The 16025-nt window shown below is 49.4% G+C and overlaps 2 protein-coding genes across 3 annotated transcripts in view; both read right to left on the bottom strand.

Annotated features, from left to right (window-relative positions):
- Positions 1 to 4295, bottom strand: part of GFPT1 (glutamine--fructose-6-phosphate transaminase 1) — a 38088-nt gene extending 33793 nt beyond the window's left edge. For both annotated transcript variants that reach the window (XM_027905796.1, XM_027905795.1), the window contains exon 1: positions 4235 to 4295. In XM_027905796.1, coding sequence (XP_027761597.1) covers positions 4235 to 4241 — 7 coding nt within the window. In that variant the 5' untranslated portion in view covers positions 4242 to 4295. The remainder of the gene's footprint in view (positions 1 to 4234) is intronic.
- Positions 4296 to 8948: 4653 nt separating this feature from the next.
- On the bottom strand, positions 8949 to 15801 carry NFU1 (NFU1 iron-sulfur cluster scaffold; the record flags this gene model as incomplete). The annotated part of the gene is made up of 7 exons (XM_027905794.1): positions 8949 to 9171; positions 9919 to 10093; positions 11544 to 11607; positions 12407 to 12521; positions 13087 to 13153; positions 14542 to 14677; positions 15656 to 15801. Coding segments are annotated over 7 exons (751 nt in total), but the record flags the coding sequence as incomplete, so codon positions are not given.
- Positions 15802 to 16025: the final 224 nt, after the last annotated feature.

Raw genomic sequence — 16025 nt, forward strand, 5'->3', positions numbered from 1 at the left:
GCAGGACGCTCCCAGAACCAGGAATTTCAGGGGCCCAGCACACCCGAAAAGAGCAGTTTTGGTTTGAGACACCCACCCACCCACCCACACAAGGGCTTTTCAGTAACAACACCACACCTGCCCTCTGGAAGTCGGGCAGTGGAGCGAGCCAGCAGGAGGAAGTATTCCAGAAAACCAGGATGTATGTGACATTTAATGACATTTAATCACTCTACCTTGACAAGCCCTGAGCTGGCGTTGTTCCAGCTGAAACACATGACCTGTGAGGCCAAAAAAACCAGCCCTGTGAACTTCCCTCTCGTCCAGCACTGTTTGGAACTGGGAATTCCCAGCTGAAAGAAAACAGCAGCAAAGACACTACAGGAATGTCTGACAGGCTCAGAAAACACAACAGCCCTGGCTGGAATACACTGAAACCTCAGGACTTGACACTGATACACCTGGGAATTAAAACAGCACTCACACTTCACAACATAACGAAGCATTTCAGCTTAATGACACAGCTAACCTCGTCAGGTTATCAGACAGCTCCTGAATCACACTGAAATCCACCATAGGAAGCCCTGTCTGTACTTCCCTTAGGTGAAATATCTTGATCAACACACTCTGGAACATAAAATATCTCCTTTCTTGCAGGTTTGTCTTAAAAACCTTACCTGGGGAACCACCAGAACAGGCATTTGGCAGCTTGTGAAACTCAACTCTCTCTGAGAGCTGATTTTTAACATTCAAGCCCAGATCCTGGGCCTTCTTACTGTCAGCCACACAAAGAGCTCCCTGTACACAGATGGTATTTTTAACAGAATATAACTTTTAACACATGGATGTTCCTGATTTCTATATCTGACAGTCACAATACTTTTCCTGAGAACTTCATTTTCCTGTGACCTTTTTGGAGCTCAGATTCCTGTATTTCATGGGGAGTTCACAGGCAAATGAAATGAATCACTACTTCCAGATAAATGATCTTCTCCAGGATCTTGAATAGGTGAAGTTACTCAGGAACAGCCTCTCCTAATCCTTTTCCTACAAAAGCAGGGAAGCCCTTCAGGCTGGGTTTACTCACAAATTCCTTTGTCTCATAGCCTTTACTGTTAAACCACTTCCACAGACACTGCTATCAGGACATCCCCCTGGCAATTCCAAGGAATCCTTTATCCCAGAAGGGATGCTCAGCCCACTGGGGTGAGCTCCTGTCACCTGCAGTTCAGGGAGGTGCCAACCCCTGTGTACCTAAACTCTTGTGGCTATTTCTGCCCAGTCTGAGGAGCACAAGGCCAGACTCAACCTCGCTGTGATGTCAGGGCTGCACAGGGCAGAGTTTACACCCAATCCATCACTTCCAGGCTGAGAAAAAAGCAAAGCAGGAAAACACCCACTCAGTGGAGATCCACACTTGCCCACTGGACGCTCCTCTGGCTGCCCATGCACACACCTCCCTCTCCCAGCTGAAAAGGGCAGGGTTTCTCCTGTCTCACCAAACAACCAGAGCATCAGTTCTGGGGGTTCACTCTGGGCAAGAACCACTGCTCCCTGGATCAGAGAAGGGCAGACCCCAGGGACATCCCCACTGCTGTACAGGTAACCCCAAAACCCGAAACTCAAGTCTTTCTTAAGCCCATTTTTATCCTCAGTAATCACTAGTAACACAAGACCTAAATTCTACAATCCCTTTTGTCATTAAAACCAGTCACAGCATACAGCAGGTTTACTGATTTACAGAACAGTCCATCGACCCTGGCTACCCTGAAAAACCTGTTTTCTGAACTGTTTCACGGATGCCATTGAACAGGTTTGGTGCATTCAGACCAAAGCACACCCAACTTACACCTGGCCAGGTGTTCAAACTGCGAGTTTCCAATACACACCAAGAGCAAACACCGCTTCTCACTGACACTGTTAAAAACAGAACCCCAGCACACCTGCAGTATTGCTGTCAGACACCAAGGAGCTGAACTTTGAGGCTCCTTTCCTTCACCTGTCCAGCAGTCAGACCATGGGACTTTGTAAGGTCACACATAAACCTGAACACCAGAGAAAACGCTGCTGGCAATTCCAGCCTGGAAGCTGAAGCTGCTGATGGAGTGAACTGAAGCTCTCCCTTCAGTCTCCCTGAGAATTCAGACAACAATAGCAGCACTGTCAGAGTTTTTCTTTCAAACCTCATCTTAACAGCTACCTTTCTGTGTGAGATGAATGGGGTAAAACTCTGAAGGTGGCAGGGGACCCACCAGGCAAGATAAAGCAGAGTATATCCCAACTTCCCATTCTGTTCCAGAAATGCTGCCTGAGGATTCTGCAGGCCTGTGCAGCTGCCACTGCACTCTGTAACTCAGCCACTCAGACCTTGTGGAGCCCACAGCTCGAGAGATCAGGGCCCTCTGCTCCCAGACCTCGCCTCAGCCAGCAGAGACAATGAGATTCCCCCCACGGGACACATCTCTGACCCCCAGAACAAGACTCAGCAACAGAGCCAATAATCACCGATGCTTTTCTCACTGTTTTCATAAAATGTTTCAATATCCAAGGAGAGTTTTGCTTATTTCATAAAGAGTCTGAACACAACTAAGTAACTCCCCCCAGCACTTTCAGGGCTTATCACACACACAAAAAGACAAAGAGCAGAGAGTTAATACTGCACATTTCAAAGGCTGGACCTCACATAAGGCAAGCACGAGGCACCCAAACCCCCCTTATTCCTGCAGCAAGCTATTTATATTAATAATTATCCCTTCTATTCTTAGCTTTGCTCCACTTTGTACCTCTAACACGAATATAGTGTTAAATGTAAGCTGGAGTTCCTTATGGCCTCTTCACAGTGCTCCAACACTTCCATAAGAAGGGAAGCTCAAATCTTCCCTTTACTGAATTTTTACTTGGTTCTGGTGTGGAAACTATTGTGTCTTCGATGGCTTTACACTTTAGTATCTGTCAGCAGCCTGAAGAGAGAGCTGGTGCCACTTGACTGCAAATTGGGGTGCGTGGTTCTGACCTGCCTTACCTTTCACTTTTCTCTGACAAGGGCAGATGTACACTAAGAAACACAATTTACAGAAATACAGTATGAGTTCTATTCAAAAGGAAGACTGACAAAGAGGACTGATTCCCAGCTCCCTGGTAAAGAGGCTCTAGAAAGAGGGCACGAAGTTGGACATGCTGGCCAGGCAGTGGAGGAGTTTGAAGGTGATACCAGTTCAATCCCACATAAACAATGAGAGAAATGACAACTTGCACACTAGGTACTAACCCCATGATCTTGCTTAGAGCATCACTTTGATTTTGCACATAAAACTACCGGAAAAAAAGAGAAGGTAAATGCTGAGTGACAACAAGAAGAACCAACAGATCACTGTGGCATAGATATCCACGGGAAAAAACCGTGAAGAGGACAGGAGAGAAAGAGAAAGGATCAGTGATATTCCTGCGTCCAAAAGAAGAGGCGGAGTGGTTGTACTAATACAGCAAATGGAGTGGAAAGGACCTCGGTGAGAGGAGGACCAGCCTCGCTGGCCCAAGGTGCTGCTCCCCCGGGGAGGATCCACCGGTGTGCCCCGAGCTGAGCTCGGGGAGGCTCCGCCGGTGTACCCCGAGCTGGTCCCAGCCCCGGGCACTCCTGATTCCCGCCTGGACCCCCCTCCCCGCCTGCCTCAGCCTGCTCCCATCAAACCGATGTGAAACCCCCCCGTATCACAAGTTGTAACGCCCCAAAGGAATCCCCCCAGGGCTGCGCCCCCCGGGCGGGCAGCAGCGGTGCTCGGGCCCCCACAGCCCGGGGCTGCTCCGGCCCCACAGCCCGGTACCCACAGCCCGGCCCCCACAGCCCGGTCCCCACAGCCCGGTCCCCACAGCCCGGCCCCCACAGCCCGGGGCTGCCCCGGCCCCCCCGGCCCCAGCACACCCGCACAGCTCCGGCCGAGCCGCCGGGGCCTTTTGTCCGCCGGGGCCACGTTCTGTCACCGCTGGGTGACAATTCGCCTTTTCAGGGCATTAACACGAGCGAGCCGCCCCCTCCCCCCCCCCCCCCCACCAGAGCGATGGCACCGGGATGGCACCCGGGATACACCGGGATAACAGCCGAGATAACGGGGCCGGGGCGCCGCTCGACACCCCCGAGGCGGCGGCAGCAGCAGCAGCAGCAGCAGCGCCCGGAGCCTCGTTCCCCCGGCCGGCCGGAGCACAGCCGGCCCTGCCCAGCCCTGCCAGCCGCCCCCGGCCCGGCCCGGCCCGTCCTCACCGCACATGGTGCTCCCGCCCGGCGGCCGCTCTGTCTGAGGCGCCGGGGCCGCGCCCCCCGTCCCGGGCACCGCGCAGGCCCCGGGCCCGCCCCGCCGCTCGCCCCGCCCGGCACGGCCCGGCCCCCGGGACGTGGCAGCCGCAGCCGGGGCCGCGTCCGCCGGCAGGGCCCGGGGAGGGCCTGGCGTGGACAAAGCGGAGCCGCCTCCTCCCACGGAGGGAGGGGAACACACCCCCCCGAGACACGGGGAGGGTGAGCCTGAGCCCCCCCCCCACCCTGGTAGTGCTGAGACACGGGAAGGGTGGGTCCCTTCCTTGAGCCCCCCCTCCCGCAATTCCCACGCTGAGACACGGACTGGGGGTCTGTCCATTCCCTGAGACCTCCGGTGACCCCTTGCCCTGAGATACAGGGGGATGTGGCCCTTCCTAGAGGCCCCCTCCCGCAATTCCCACGCTCAGACACGAGTTTGGGAGGGGGTCTGTGCATTCCCTTGTAATTCCCAGCTCAGAGATACAGGGGATATGTTCCCGTTCCCTGATCCCCCCAGTAATTCCCAGCCCCAAAACACAGGCGCTGTCCGTTCCCTGAACCTCCCTGGTAATTCCCAGCCCTGAGATACAGGGGATATTCCCCGAGAATCCCGGTAATTCCCAGCCCTGTGACACTGGAAGGGGGTGTGTGCCCATTCCCTGAGCCCCTCAGGTAATTCCTAGCCCTGAGACACAGGGGATATGTGCCCATTCCCTGAGCTCCCCACCCCGCCAGTAATTCCCAGCCCAGAGACAATGGGAGGGGGTGTGTGCCCATTCCTAAAGCCCCCCAGTAATTCCCAGCCCTGAAACTTGGGAGGTGAATGACCATTCCCTGAGCCCCCTCGATATTTCCTAGCCCCGAGGTGCAGGGGAGGTTGTTGTGTCTGTTCCCCGAAGCCTCCCACAGTAATTCCCAGCCCCAAAAGCCAGGAGAGTGGGCCCGTTCCCATAACCCCCCCTCCCCCAGTAATTCCCACTGACGCCAGACAGGAGCAGCACCCTCGGGATCATCCCCAGGCCTCTCCACAGCCAGAGCTTCTCCAAGCTCAGGCAGGGAACAAACAACCCCTCCTGTACCCCCGTGACACAGCGTGAATCCTCCAGATCCACGTGGCCTGGCCTCTGGTTTCCTACTCCGACTGTTCTACAACAGCACCTATTCAGAAGCAAGAGAAAGGATCCATTAAGATGAATCTGCAAAGCAAACCAGGGCCAGGCACCAGTGACAAAGGAGTGATATCCCTGCAGCTGGAGAGCTGAGACGCTGTCTGCCTGCAACTGCCACCATCAAACCCCGCTGGAAAACTTACTAAAAGCCTAAGGCTACAAAAGAGAGCGATCCTTAATGAAAAATGCCATTCCTTCCAGTTTATCTTGCTCTAAATTAAAAGTCAACAAAGAAATATTTCCTTAAAAAGCCCAGAGAACAAGGAGCGATGTGAGTGCACATCAAAGAACCAGCACACGGTTCAGGTTCCCCAGGCACCTCCTGCTCTGGTTCTGTGCTGGGAATTCCTTCCCCTGTCCTGCAGCAGCTCCAGGACTTCTCATCACTGGTGGAATTTCATGTATCTGCTACAAACCTAAAATAACACGCAGCATTATGTCGATACAAAGCGAAAGGCTTCACTAGGGTGTGTAAGGAGGGATGCCCCACACTCAGCTGGTGTCAGCAGCACAGCAAAGACCCAACTGCACAGCCTGAACCTGTGCCACAGGTTAAAAAACGAACCCCTCAAACTGAGAGTAACTCTCCATTTGCACTCACCGGTCCCTCAGGACTCCACACACACAGAAATCCAGCTCCTCGTGTTTAATCCTGAAGTGGCTATTTGATTTTTTTGCCTGTAAAAGCCAGTCTTTCCCACCGTGTAACTTGCTATTCTGAGGTTTGCTGTACATGCAGGACACGCTGTTACCATCATGTAGTAGTTTGTGTGGATGTAAAGTGCAGCTTATCACCAGAGAAGGGTGACAAAGCTTCCCAAACTCTCACCCAGGAGCCTTTTAAAATTAACACTTGGAACAGAAGCTCTGGCTCAAATCCTGAATTTTAGACAGATTGCAAAGTACCATCCCTTGGAAAAGAGTTGTATCCCTGATACATAACCAGATTATATTATTATATCCCTGATAACCAGATTAATGTCAGGTAATGTGAGTGATTTCCTCCCGCATAATGTGAGGGCAGTTCCTCCCAGAGACTTGGGATGAGCCACATCCTGACAAAAAAGATGTGTCCACCTGCAAACAGTTATGAGACAGGAGCTGAGATGGCTGTAATCAGCTTTTCCTGGGAGGGAGAGCTAGAAAAGTGCTTAGGAAAAGGGAATGTTGTGTTTCCTCTGACAGGGGTAAAAACAAAATGCCTCCCTGACAGGCTGTAACCCTGCACTTAGCTATTTCACACCAAAAATACCACAGGACTTCTTTTTTTTTTTTTTTCTTTAAAAACACACCAGAATAGTTTCGAGCAGCCATTTTTTACTTTATTTAAAGTAGTCATTATAACTACTATATTTATAAAGCCCCCAGCTGAAGAGCCCTCTTTACACACAGAGCTGAGAACAGTCCGTCCCTGCCACAGAGGACGTGGCCACCTCCCCACTCCCAAGCTGAGCAGTCAGTGCTGTACTCCCACGAGAGGGTTTTTGGGCGAGTGGAGGAGACAGGACACCTCTCACTGACAGGGATTCCTTCCATGAGCTCAGCTGTTCCAGGGTTTGGAGGTTCCCACGAGCTCCTGGGGGTTTGGGCTGATGGTTTCGGCAGGCTGGGCTATCAGAGCACCGGTGCCCACGGGCTGCTGGCAGTGCTGGGAACACCCCCGGGGTTTGTGCTGTTTCCCAAGGGACAACTGGCACTTCCCACCCTCTGCTGTCTTTCATCCCCTTTCATCCCATTGCCTTGGGCTGCCCTGAGGAGTTTTGGGGAGGGCAGAGCAGATGCCAGAGGGTGGGATGTGTTGCAACCTCCTCTCCCCACGGCAGAGCTGGAGGAACTTGAGGACACACGGGATACACGATGGACATGGAACCTTTTCAGGCTCAAGACCACCAGGTGATCTTCACCCTCTGTACACACAGGCTTAATTTGGTCCTCTCTGCACAAATCAAACCCCCTTTAAACACAAGACTGCAAATATCCTTCCAGTACCTGGAGGAGATTGCTACTGCTTAACTGAAGAGTGACCACCACGTCTTTCATAGGCACATTTTATTTACCACACAAGCAGCTGTTTAGGTTTTGGCTTATTCAGTGCATTAAATTGAGAATTCAGTCCTAAAAAGGTCTATTTTTGAGAAACCAGACCCACGACTCGCCATTCTATGGTTTGCTGATGAAGAACATGGCACTGATGTTTGCACAAGCTCTCTTTTGGGCAGTCTGAGCGTGCCTTGAGGAGAATTTCGTCATCAATGCTCTTGTAAGATCAGGCACTGTGTACTTCATCATTGGGTAAAGAAAACATGGTGATTTCAGACCAATTTCCAAATCCCGAGTGGGTAATTTAAACTACTGTGGGTTATTACTCTCCATGAAAGCTGCAGAAATATTTAGCTAAAATATTTATTTTCAGATTTCTAACAGGCCACATGAAGTTTGTGGCTGCCCCATGCTGATGAGCTGCTCTGGAAAAGATTCTCCACCGACTGAATCCATCCTGCTGAGGGACTCAGGGCAACAATTACCCTGGCAAGGAGTGAGAGAGGGGAACACGCCCCTGTCAAACCTTTGCACGCAGGAAATATGAGCATAGACCGAGAAATGACCCCCAGCTCAGCTCAGTGGGGCAGCACACAGCAGGAACAGCATTTCCACTCCCAGAGCCGTGGCCAGAGCCAGGCCCCAGGCAGAAATCCTTCCCACACACACAGGAGAACACAAGGACTCCGTGCACAGCCCGCCTGACGTATTTCAGTGCCAGAACAATCAGTGTTTCCCCTCCCCTGCTCCCTGGGATGGAAGGTGTTTGCTGTGCCGCGCCCCCCTCCTGCAGCAGGCGGGGCAGGGCAGCCGAGTCCTGCCGGAGAACAAACAGGATGGGGCAGGAGCAAACAGTCCCTCTCCCCGCCATCGAGCGCAATTCGTGCCCTTAAGCACCGCACTTCCCTCTGGAAGGTGCAGAATTACGTCCTCGAGAAGCTTCTGCATGTTTAAACAGATGGTGGCTCAACAATTTTACTTCTAAATAAGCCAATTAGTCTCTCTACTTACTGAAGCTGACAGGATCCTCTTCTTCTAACATTTACTTTAAAAGATATGATTTCTATAACAAACAGCTCCCATCTTTTGTTGTTTTGTTGTTTTTTTTTTGCTGTTTGCACAGTGGCAATGAGCAAGCAGGTGACTTCCCACAAGTGATGGCAGAGTTACATCCTCTGAAACCAACAGCTGAAGTTATGGGGTACTTTTTTACACACACACAAAAAATCAACAGGAATCAAAAGCTTTTTAAAAAGACTCGATAAAATTAACGTTCCTGATTCCCCAGGTACAGAGCAGGGGCAGAGTCCTGCCAGCCCCTTGGAGCTTTAGGGGAATAAACATCTATTCCTATTGCACAGTCACAAAACTTTACTTCTGCCTTCTCTTTTGTCACTCTTGAATTATCTGTATGAAACAGCGAAGAGAGACCTCCCTGTTTTTCAAGCCCACCATTTCTTTCTTAAGACACAGTGTAAGGGAGAGCAAAAGGATTTTTTTTTTCATGGAGGGCATTTAATAAATTAGTCGACAAGCTGCTTACACTGATGACACACTTTCACAGGGAAGTGCAACGATGTTTCTGAGAAGGCAGACGTGGTCTTACACGCACTAGGAGGTAAAGGCTTATTTGGCCACAGATGATGCAACTCAGGTAGAATTTGCTTCTTTCTCCACGTCATCGTCGTCGTCAACAACCTGAAATCAAATCTGAAATCAAATCCAGCAGTGGTTTAGGTAAACAGTTTAAACTCTCAGCCCTGTAGGATTTATTACATCAAACCCTGCTGGGCCCGAGCAGAACAGCAGTTATCCCACAGCCTGAATGTCAACTGGCACCTGAAGGAGGTGAGAAAAACCTGCAATCCAAAATGCCACCGGAAACGTGGCTGAAATAACAGGAACTGGTCAAGTTTTCACGAAAGCCACGAGAACACTCACTACAGGTATCAGATATTCCATGAGAAAGCAAAAGGATCTGCGTTTCAGGGCACAGAAGCTCGTTGCTTTTTATCAGATCAAGTCAGCAAAGCACAGGGGTAACTGAAAACAGTGTCCAGATCTGGGCTCCTCGGTAGAAGAGGGACACGGGCATGTTGGAGAGAGTCCAGCAAGGGACCACCTCCCTCAGGCTGCTGCCAGCACCATCAGCAGCTCTGCCACGAGGCACAGGCTGCTCAGGGCAGCCTGGCACCCTCCAGCACCGGTCCTTGGCTGCCACACTGCTCCCCAGCCAGGCATCCCAGCACGGGGGCTTGCACAGGATCCTGCAGTGTTCCATAGCCTTGGCCAAGATACAGCTCCTGCCTTGGAAACCCTGACTTGGAATCCTACATCTCTGCATCCAGTTCTTTCCCCTGAACTGCCAACCTGTGCAGGCTGCAAAGGCACCAAACCCTCCTTTCCCACTGAACAGAAAACAGCTCTGCCCCCTCCCCAGCCCACCTGTTCCACGCCTTCCACCTCGGGGATGTAGAACTGCAGCATGTTCTGGATCCCGTTCTTCAGGGTGATGATGGAGCTGGGACAGCTGGTGCACGAGCCCTGCAGCTTCAGCTGCACAATCCCATCCTCAAAGCCTTTATAGATCACATCTCCACCGTCCTCCTGCACCGTCGGCCTGAGGGGACACGAGACTCCATTTACAGCAAGAACACCTGAAATATGGACCCTCCCCGAAACCTTCAGACCTAACACACACAAAATGCAGAGTAACTGCGGCCCTCTTTCTCTACAACCACCTGGTCCAAGTTTCCAACAGCTCCTACTCTGCTGGACTCTCTCGTGTTGACAAAAACTATTTTTCCCTAGGACACTGAGCAAAATATTTTTGCAATGAAAGCATCAGCGTGTGAAGGAATCACTGACATTTTAGGGGAGAGGGTAAATAAACACCTTGATCCAGCCTGCACAGACACACTGGGCTGCCCTCAGGCCCTCCCCACGTGCAGTAACTGCCTCAGTTATTGCCAGCACAGCTGGGGTGTGTCCTGCCACGGGGTGCCTGTGCAGCTGTCACCTGTGATAAGAAGTCCTGAAGTCCTTCCATAAATAAATATGCAGTTCTCCATAATTTACTGGGGACAGAAAATAGCTGCAACTATCAGAGCTTAATCCTGCTCAGGGGTGAAGGAGCCAGCCCTGATAAGCTCCCCCCAGTGCCATTAGCATTTCTGCAGCCCGCTCTCCCTCTGCCAGCCACAAATGCCCAGCACTGTAGCTGGGTCCCCATAGCAACATTTTTCCAGACCAGGCTAAAACCATCAAGTTACTCCAACAGAAGCTCTTTATACTGATTTCCAAAATAACTCTTTGAGAACTACAGTCCTAAGAGAAAAATCTGTGAACCTGACACATTTATGAAACTCACCACAGCAAATTATCTGCGTTCCAGAAAGCCAAAGATCACGATTAAAAATTCCATTTCTCTTATTTGAATTAACTTTAACACACTACAGGACCTTTCAGATGGACATTCCCTCCGTCCTGCACCTTCTGACAACTTCTGTGCCTGTATTTCTGATTGACTGAACAATAAATGCTCTGTGTGTACCCTGATTTATATATACCCTCTGTAAACTACCCTGCTATGAAATGGAGATGCATCACTGCTGATATTCTCATCAGCAGCTTCTTGGTCCACCAAGGGGTACAGGGGGAAGGAAATGAAAGAAAGGAAAAGGTAGAAAAGGCAGAAATTTGGGCAGAAATTCTGTGCCCGTTGCAGGAGGGCACTGGGAGATCAGGGAGCTGAACCAACCAGGCACCCAGCACGGGCAGGGCCCCCTGGGTGTTCCTGTCACAGCTTCACACAACATTATCCTGCTCCCAACACTCGGTACGTATGTTTGGGAAAAATGTTCCAGCTCTCTTCTATTTTTCTTCCTCTTTCAGGAAAATTAACCAGCACCACGTGTCAGCTCTGAGGAAACTCAGTTTTTAAGCTAAGTGATACCACTTTAAATGCAGCATCTAAGAAAAAAACAGACAGGCCCAAGTTCATCATCATTTCCACGATTTTGGCCCAAGTTCTGGGTTCCTGCACTCAGCCAGCAAGGTTCCCTGTTTACCTTATCCTTGTATCCAGCAGTTCCTTAATCATCAGCACAACTTCATCATCTTCTTCTGAAGCAGCTTGGGGAAAGAGAGATGTGCAAGTCAGAACCTTGAGAGAATTCCAGTAGGATGGTAAATAACCCTGGATATCCATGGATTCCAGCAGGATTGCTACTCCTGGATATCCATGGATTCCAGCAGGATGCTACCCCTAGATATCCACAGTGGCAGAATGAAACAGCATAAAAGCACTGCTGAGATGCCTGAAACCAAAAGGCAGAAATCTTAATTCAGAGTAAGTATCTTTTCCTGCATTATCCTTATTTGCATCCCAGGCTTTTGCTGGCAAAACCCAGGACTGGTTCAGAGTTTCTCAACAGGCAAAGGCCTTGGCAGAGAGCAGCAACTCCACCTTTTAAAGGAAGCAACAACTAACATTCCATGGGGATGCAGGGCTCAAGGCAGGGTCCTCGGAAGGAAGGTTTTAGCAAGCTAAAAAATTCAGCAGGAGAATTATCCACATGTCTGGGTTTAGCAGCTCTGGATGCAATTCTAAGCTCAGTGACAGACTCACAGAAGCATTTCTGAGAACCTTTTTAATAAAATAAAGGCTATGTTAATATTAAAATTAAATTCAGATGTAACAGAGCAGAGAGGAATTCAGTTGTCCTTAAAACACTGAAAAAAACTTTACGTTGGTAAGCTGCAAATGGAGAAAATAAAAGGCAGAATACTACCCTTGAGTAAGTTTAGGCTGCTAATTCCACTGGAGAGGGTTTAAATTTAAATTCTCTCGTGGCTCTTCTGAGGCTCCTCTGCATGTTACAGAAGCTACACCCAAAGGCAGACCCCGGCCTCTTCCTGAAGGTTCATTTACCTGTATCTGTCCTGGGTGCCTCATCAGTGACTACAGGCAAGCCAGAGGCAAAGAAATCCATGATAGCTGCATAAATATCTGGTTTCAGTAAGTTCCAATCCAGGTCTTCACTCTCCTAGGGGAATGAAAAGGCAAAAAAGAAAAAAAAAAAAAAGGAAGAATAAAAGAAAGAATGAATACCTGCCCCCAAATAGCAATAAATTACACGGATTCTTCTCACATTACAGATACCCCCATGGACTCCCATGTTAGACACATGGATTTGATTTCACACTTCTGTCAAGCCCAGCTTTGCCGAAGAAGTTTGGTAAGAATTGTTGACTTATCACAGTCAACAAAAGGGTCTCCTTGTTTGCAAGCCAAGTGCTATTAAAACATTAGCTAAAAAGGTGTGAAAGTCCCCTAAATACGTTATTTGACAGATATTTTTACCAAACTGTTTCAGAGGCTCAGGATTATCAAATCATCACTCCCTGAATGGCCCTGTGTAACTCCTTATCTCTCTGCCACGAGCTCCACACCTTGAGCAAACACCCCGGGGCCTGCAAGGTTCCCATCCCGCTCCTGTGTCCCCAGCAAACATTCCACAGGTCAGCCAGCCCAGGGCCTGGCTGGATCTGCCCCGGGGCCCTTTCCAGACAGCTCAGCTTTCAGCACAGCTGAGCCCCTGCTCTGCTTACCTTGGTGATGGTGATGAAGTCCGGCCCAAAGAAAACACTTTTCACTCCTTCAATCCTGAATAACTGCCTGTTCAGGGAACAACAACAACAAGAACGTGGCAAAAAGGCACCCACGCTTCAGGCAAACTCAAGGTTTATACAGTCTGTCCCACAAGTTCTAGAATACACTTTTAGACAAAAATAAGCACGAAACCCAGAGCCTTTAGGAGGAACTGCAGTTACCTCACCCACAGCGTAGGTGTAATTCATCTACAGAAAAAAATAAGAAAAAAAAATTTAAACCAGGATGCACTTGGAGGTAAATACAGCACAAGGCTGTAAGAGGGTTTTTTGCAAGTATGGGGGGAAAAAAGATAACATATTCTCCTGAAAGACTGCAAAGCATCAAAAATGCAATAAATGACGGAATTGGAAATCTTATCACAAAAGTACATGTGATGGAAAAGGACAAAAGAGAGTTCACAACACCCACTTGAAAGAATTTCTACACATGGAACAGTTGCATTGGGTGCTCACAGCACTGAACCACCTGCATTCTGAAGTCACAACTGTGCAAGTGCACCAAACCACCTGAGAACCTGCACAATACCCACCCCCAAGCTGCCACAATACTCATTCCAGCACGTAAATCATCTCTGATTAAAATGCCTATTTGCAAATACGTGACAATAAACAGTCGCTTTCTGACAGTCAATGGCATTCTGCAACCTGCTGCGCTTTGGCACAGCGAGATCCTCCAGCTTCAGCCCTCTGCTGACACGTGCTGATGTCCTCAGGGACCTTTCCCATTGGATTTATGATTTTAAGTCACAAGCTTTGCTCACACAGCTCCTCTTTGCTCTCAAACAACCCTGCAAGAGACAGAGCTGCAGCACCTGGGGGTAAAGGCACATCCAGCAGCTCCTGCTCCTGCCCACCGTCCTTCCAATCTACTAAAAAGTTGCACTCCCAGGACTTGTTACAGGTCCAGCCCAAAAGAGGGGGCAAACCTGGCCTTCTCTGAAGTGAAGGATAAACCCTCTGAAGCTCAGGGCAGCCCCAACACCTGCCAAGGGGAGCTACTGCATTTATTTCATGGTAATTGGGACTGTTCACTGCCTGTTTCCCCGTTCTGAAAAGTTCCACGATTTCCAAGTAACTCCCTGAATTCAGGGCGTTCTGATGGGAATGAATCTGGGGGCCAGAGGTCTCGCTGGTGATGCAGCAACTGCTCAAAACCCCTGATTTGTAACACCTTCCAGTGCAGCTGCATAAACCAGCCCATGGTTCTGCCACGCCAGAGCTGTGGGGAGAACAGACACACAGGGAACTTCAGCAACACCAACCCCCAGCTTTAATCTTCAGCAGCATTAAAAACTCCAATCCCACCAAAGGGATGATGCACAGAATGATCAGAAGTCCTGCTTTAAAGCACCAGCTGCAGACACAAACCCATCGTGGTGTGCTCAGCAATACCTTGCTAAAGGTGAGCAGAACGCCGCAGCTGGCGTGGAAAACTCCATCGTCCTCGACTCCAGCACTTCCCTCCCTGGAATGAACTTCAGGCTGTTTGGATTTGGTGTGTCCTGAGTCTGAATAAACATGCCCCTCGCTGGAAATGCAAAAACAAAGCAGAAAAATAATATCGGCAAACCCAAGGGGCTCCAGTGAAATGCAGGGTCCTGCTGGATCTCATTTTCCAGCACTATAAAAAAACAAAACCCAGTGTAACAAGTGACAGTGAAGCAGACCCTGCTCAGATTTTCCACAGGGTGAAAAATTACTGTGAGCCTTCACTTACCCTCCAAAAACTGAACTGACCAAGCAATTCACAATAAACTATTTACAATTTACTGGCAAAGTTCTTTTAAAGATACATTTCTATTGAAGTTCCTTTCTCAGCTGGGTCTGTCTCACTGGAAGAGTGTAAAAAACCCTTATTTTAACTAAAGTTTAATACTCCACATTTAATGGTGTACATTTAATAGTATTTTCCTGTAGATATGTCCAGCAGCACGTGCCTGATGTCCCACTGAAGCTAAACATCAGTTAGGGACAGTCACACTCTCATCTTCTAATTCTTCTTCCTACTCCCTGCACACCCAGTAACACAGTGAGATACGAACATGCAGGAAAGAAAAAAAAGTGCCCTGGAAACCAAAAAATCGGTAGGAGCTAATATTTATAAATTATACTTGAGAAATAAGCTCACATAAATTTAGAAACCATGCACTAGAAGGATTTAAAGCAGTAAAAAAGCTGACATTTTCATTTTTCTGAGCGACTCCCTGGTATTGGAGACTTCTGCCTGAGCAGGCTCATTTAAATAACATTTCCATCTGTGACTAATTCCATGCAACAGCACCTGCAGAATCTTTCAGCCTCTTAAATTCCTCAGGCAGCTGCAAAACCACAGAGTCTTCTGTGGCACAAGTTTCACAGGTTCTTTATATTTTTCTTCCTTTCCTGAGCTTTGCAGCCTACCAAAAAAAAAAACTGGCAGGTACACCAAGCTCATCCTCAAACACGAACATTTACACCAATAAATTCCGTTCACTTTTAACTGGCTCATCTGTTCCTTTTTGCTCACCTGCACGATGCCACACCGCAGGTGCAGGAGCCGGTTTCTTTGGCAGGAGCTGGTGGAAGGGCTGTCGGGCTGCCCAGTTGTGATCCTTTAACAGCATCTGACAGAACCTAGAGGAAAACAGCTTTGCTGAGGATTTCCAGATCACACTGAAAGGGTATTTCACGCGCTTGCAGCAACCCCAGGACTCGGCAGGACACACCTGCCTCAAACCTCTCAGGTAATGCAGCAGGTCTGCAGGCTGGATCACAGAACAGCCCTTTTATCCCTTTTCAGTGCTCCCTCTCTAACAAAACAGGCAGAACTCTCTAATTTTAGTCACCAAAAAATAAACCTACACTCCTTCAGCCACTAAAACCAGGCGAATTGCCTT

The sequence above is a fragment of the Empidonax traillii genome, unplaced genomic scaffold (assembly GCF_003031625.1).
Source record: "Empidonax traillii isolate 1590-97213 ecotype Southwest subspecies unplaced genomic scaffold, ASM303162v1 scaffold1208:size176031, whole genome shotgun sequence".
Classification (NCBI taxonomy): domain Eukaryota; kingdom Metazoa; phylum Chordata; class Aves; order Passeriformes; family Tyrannidae; genus Empidonax; species Empidonax traillii.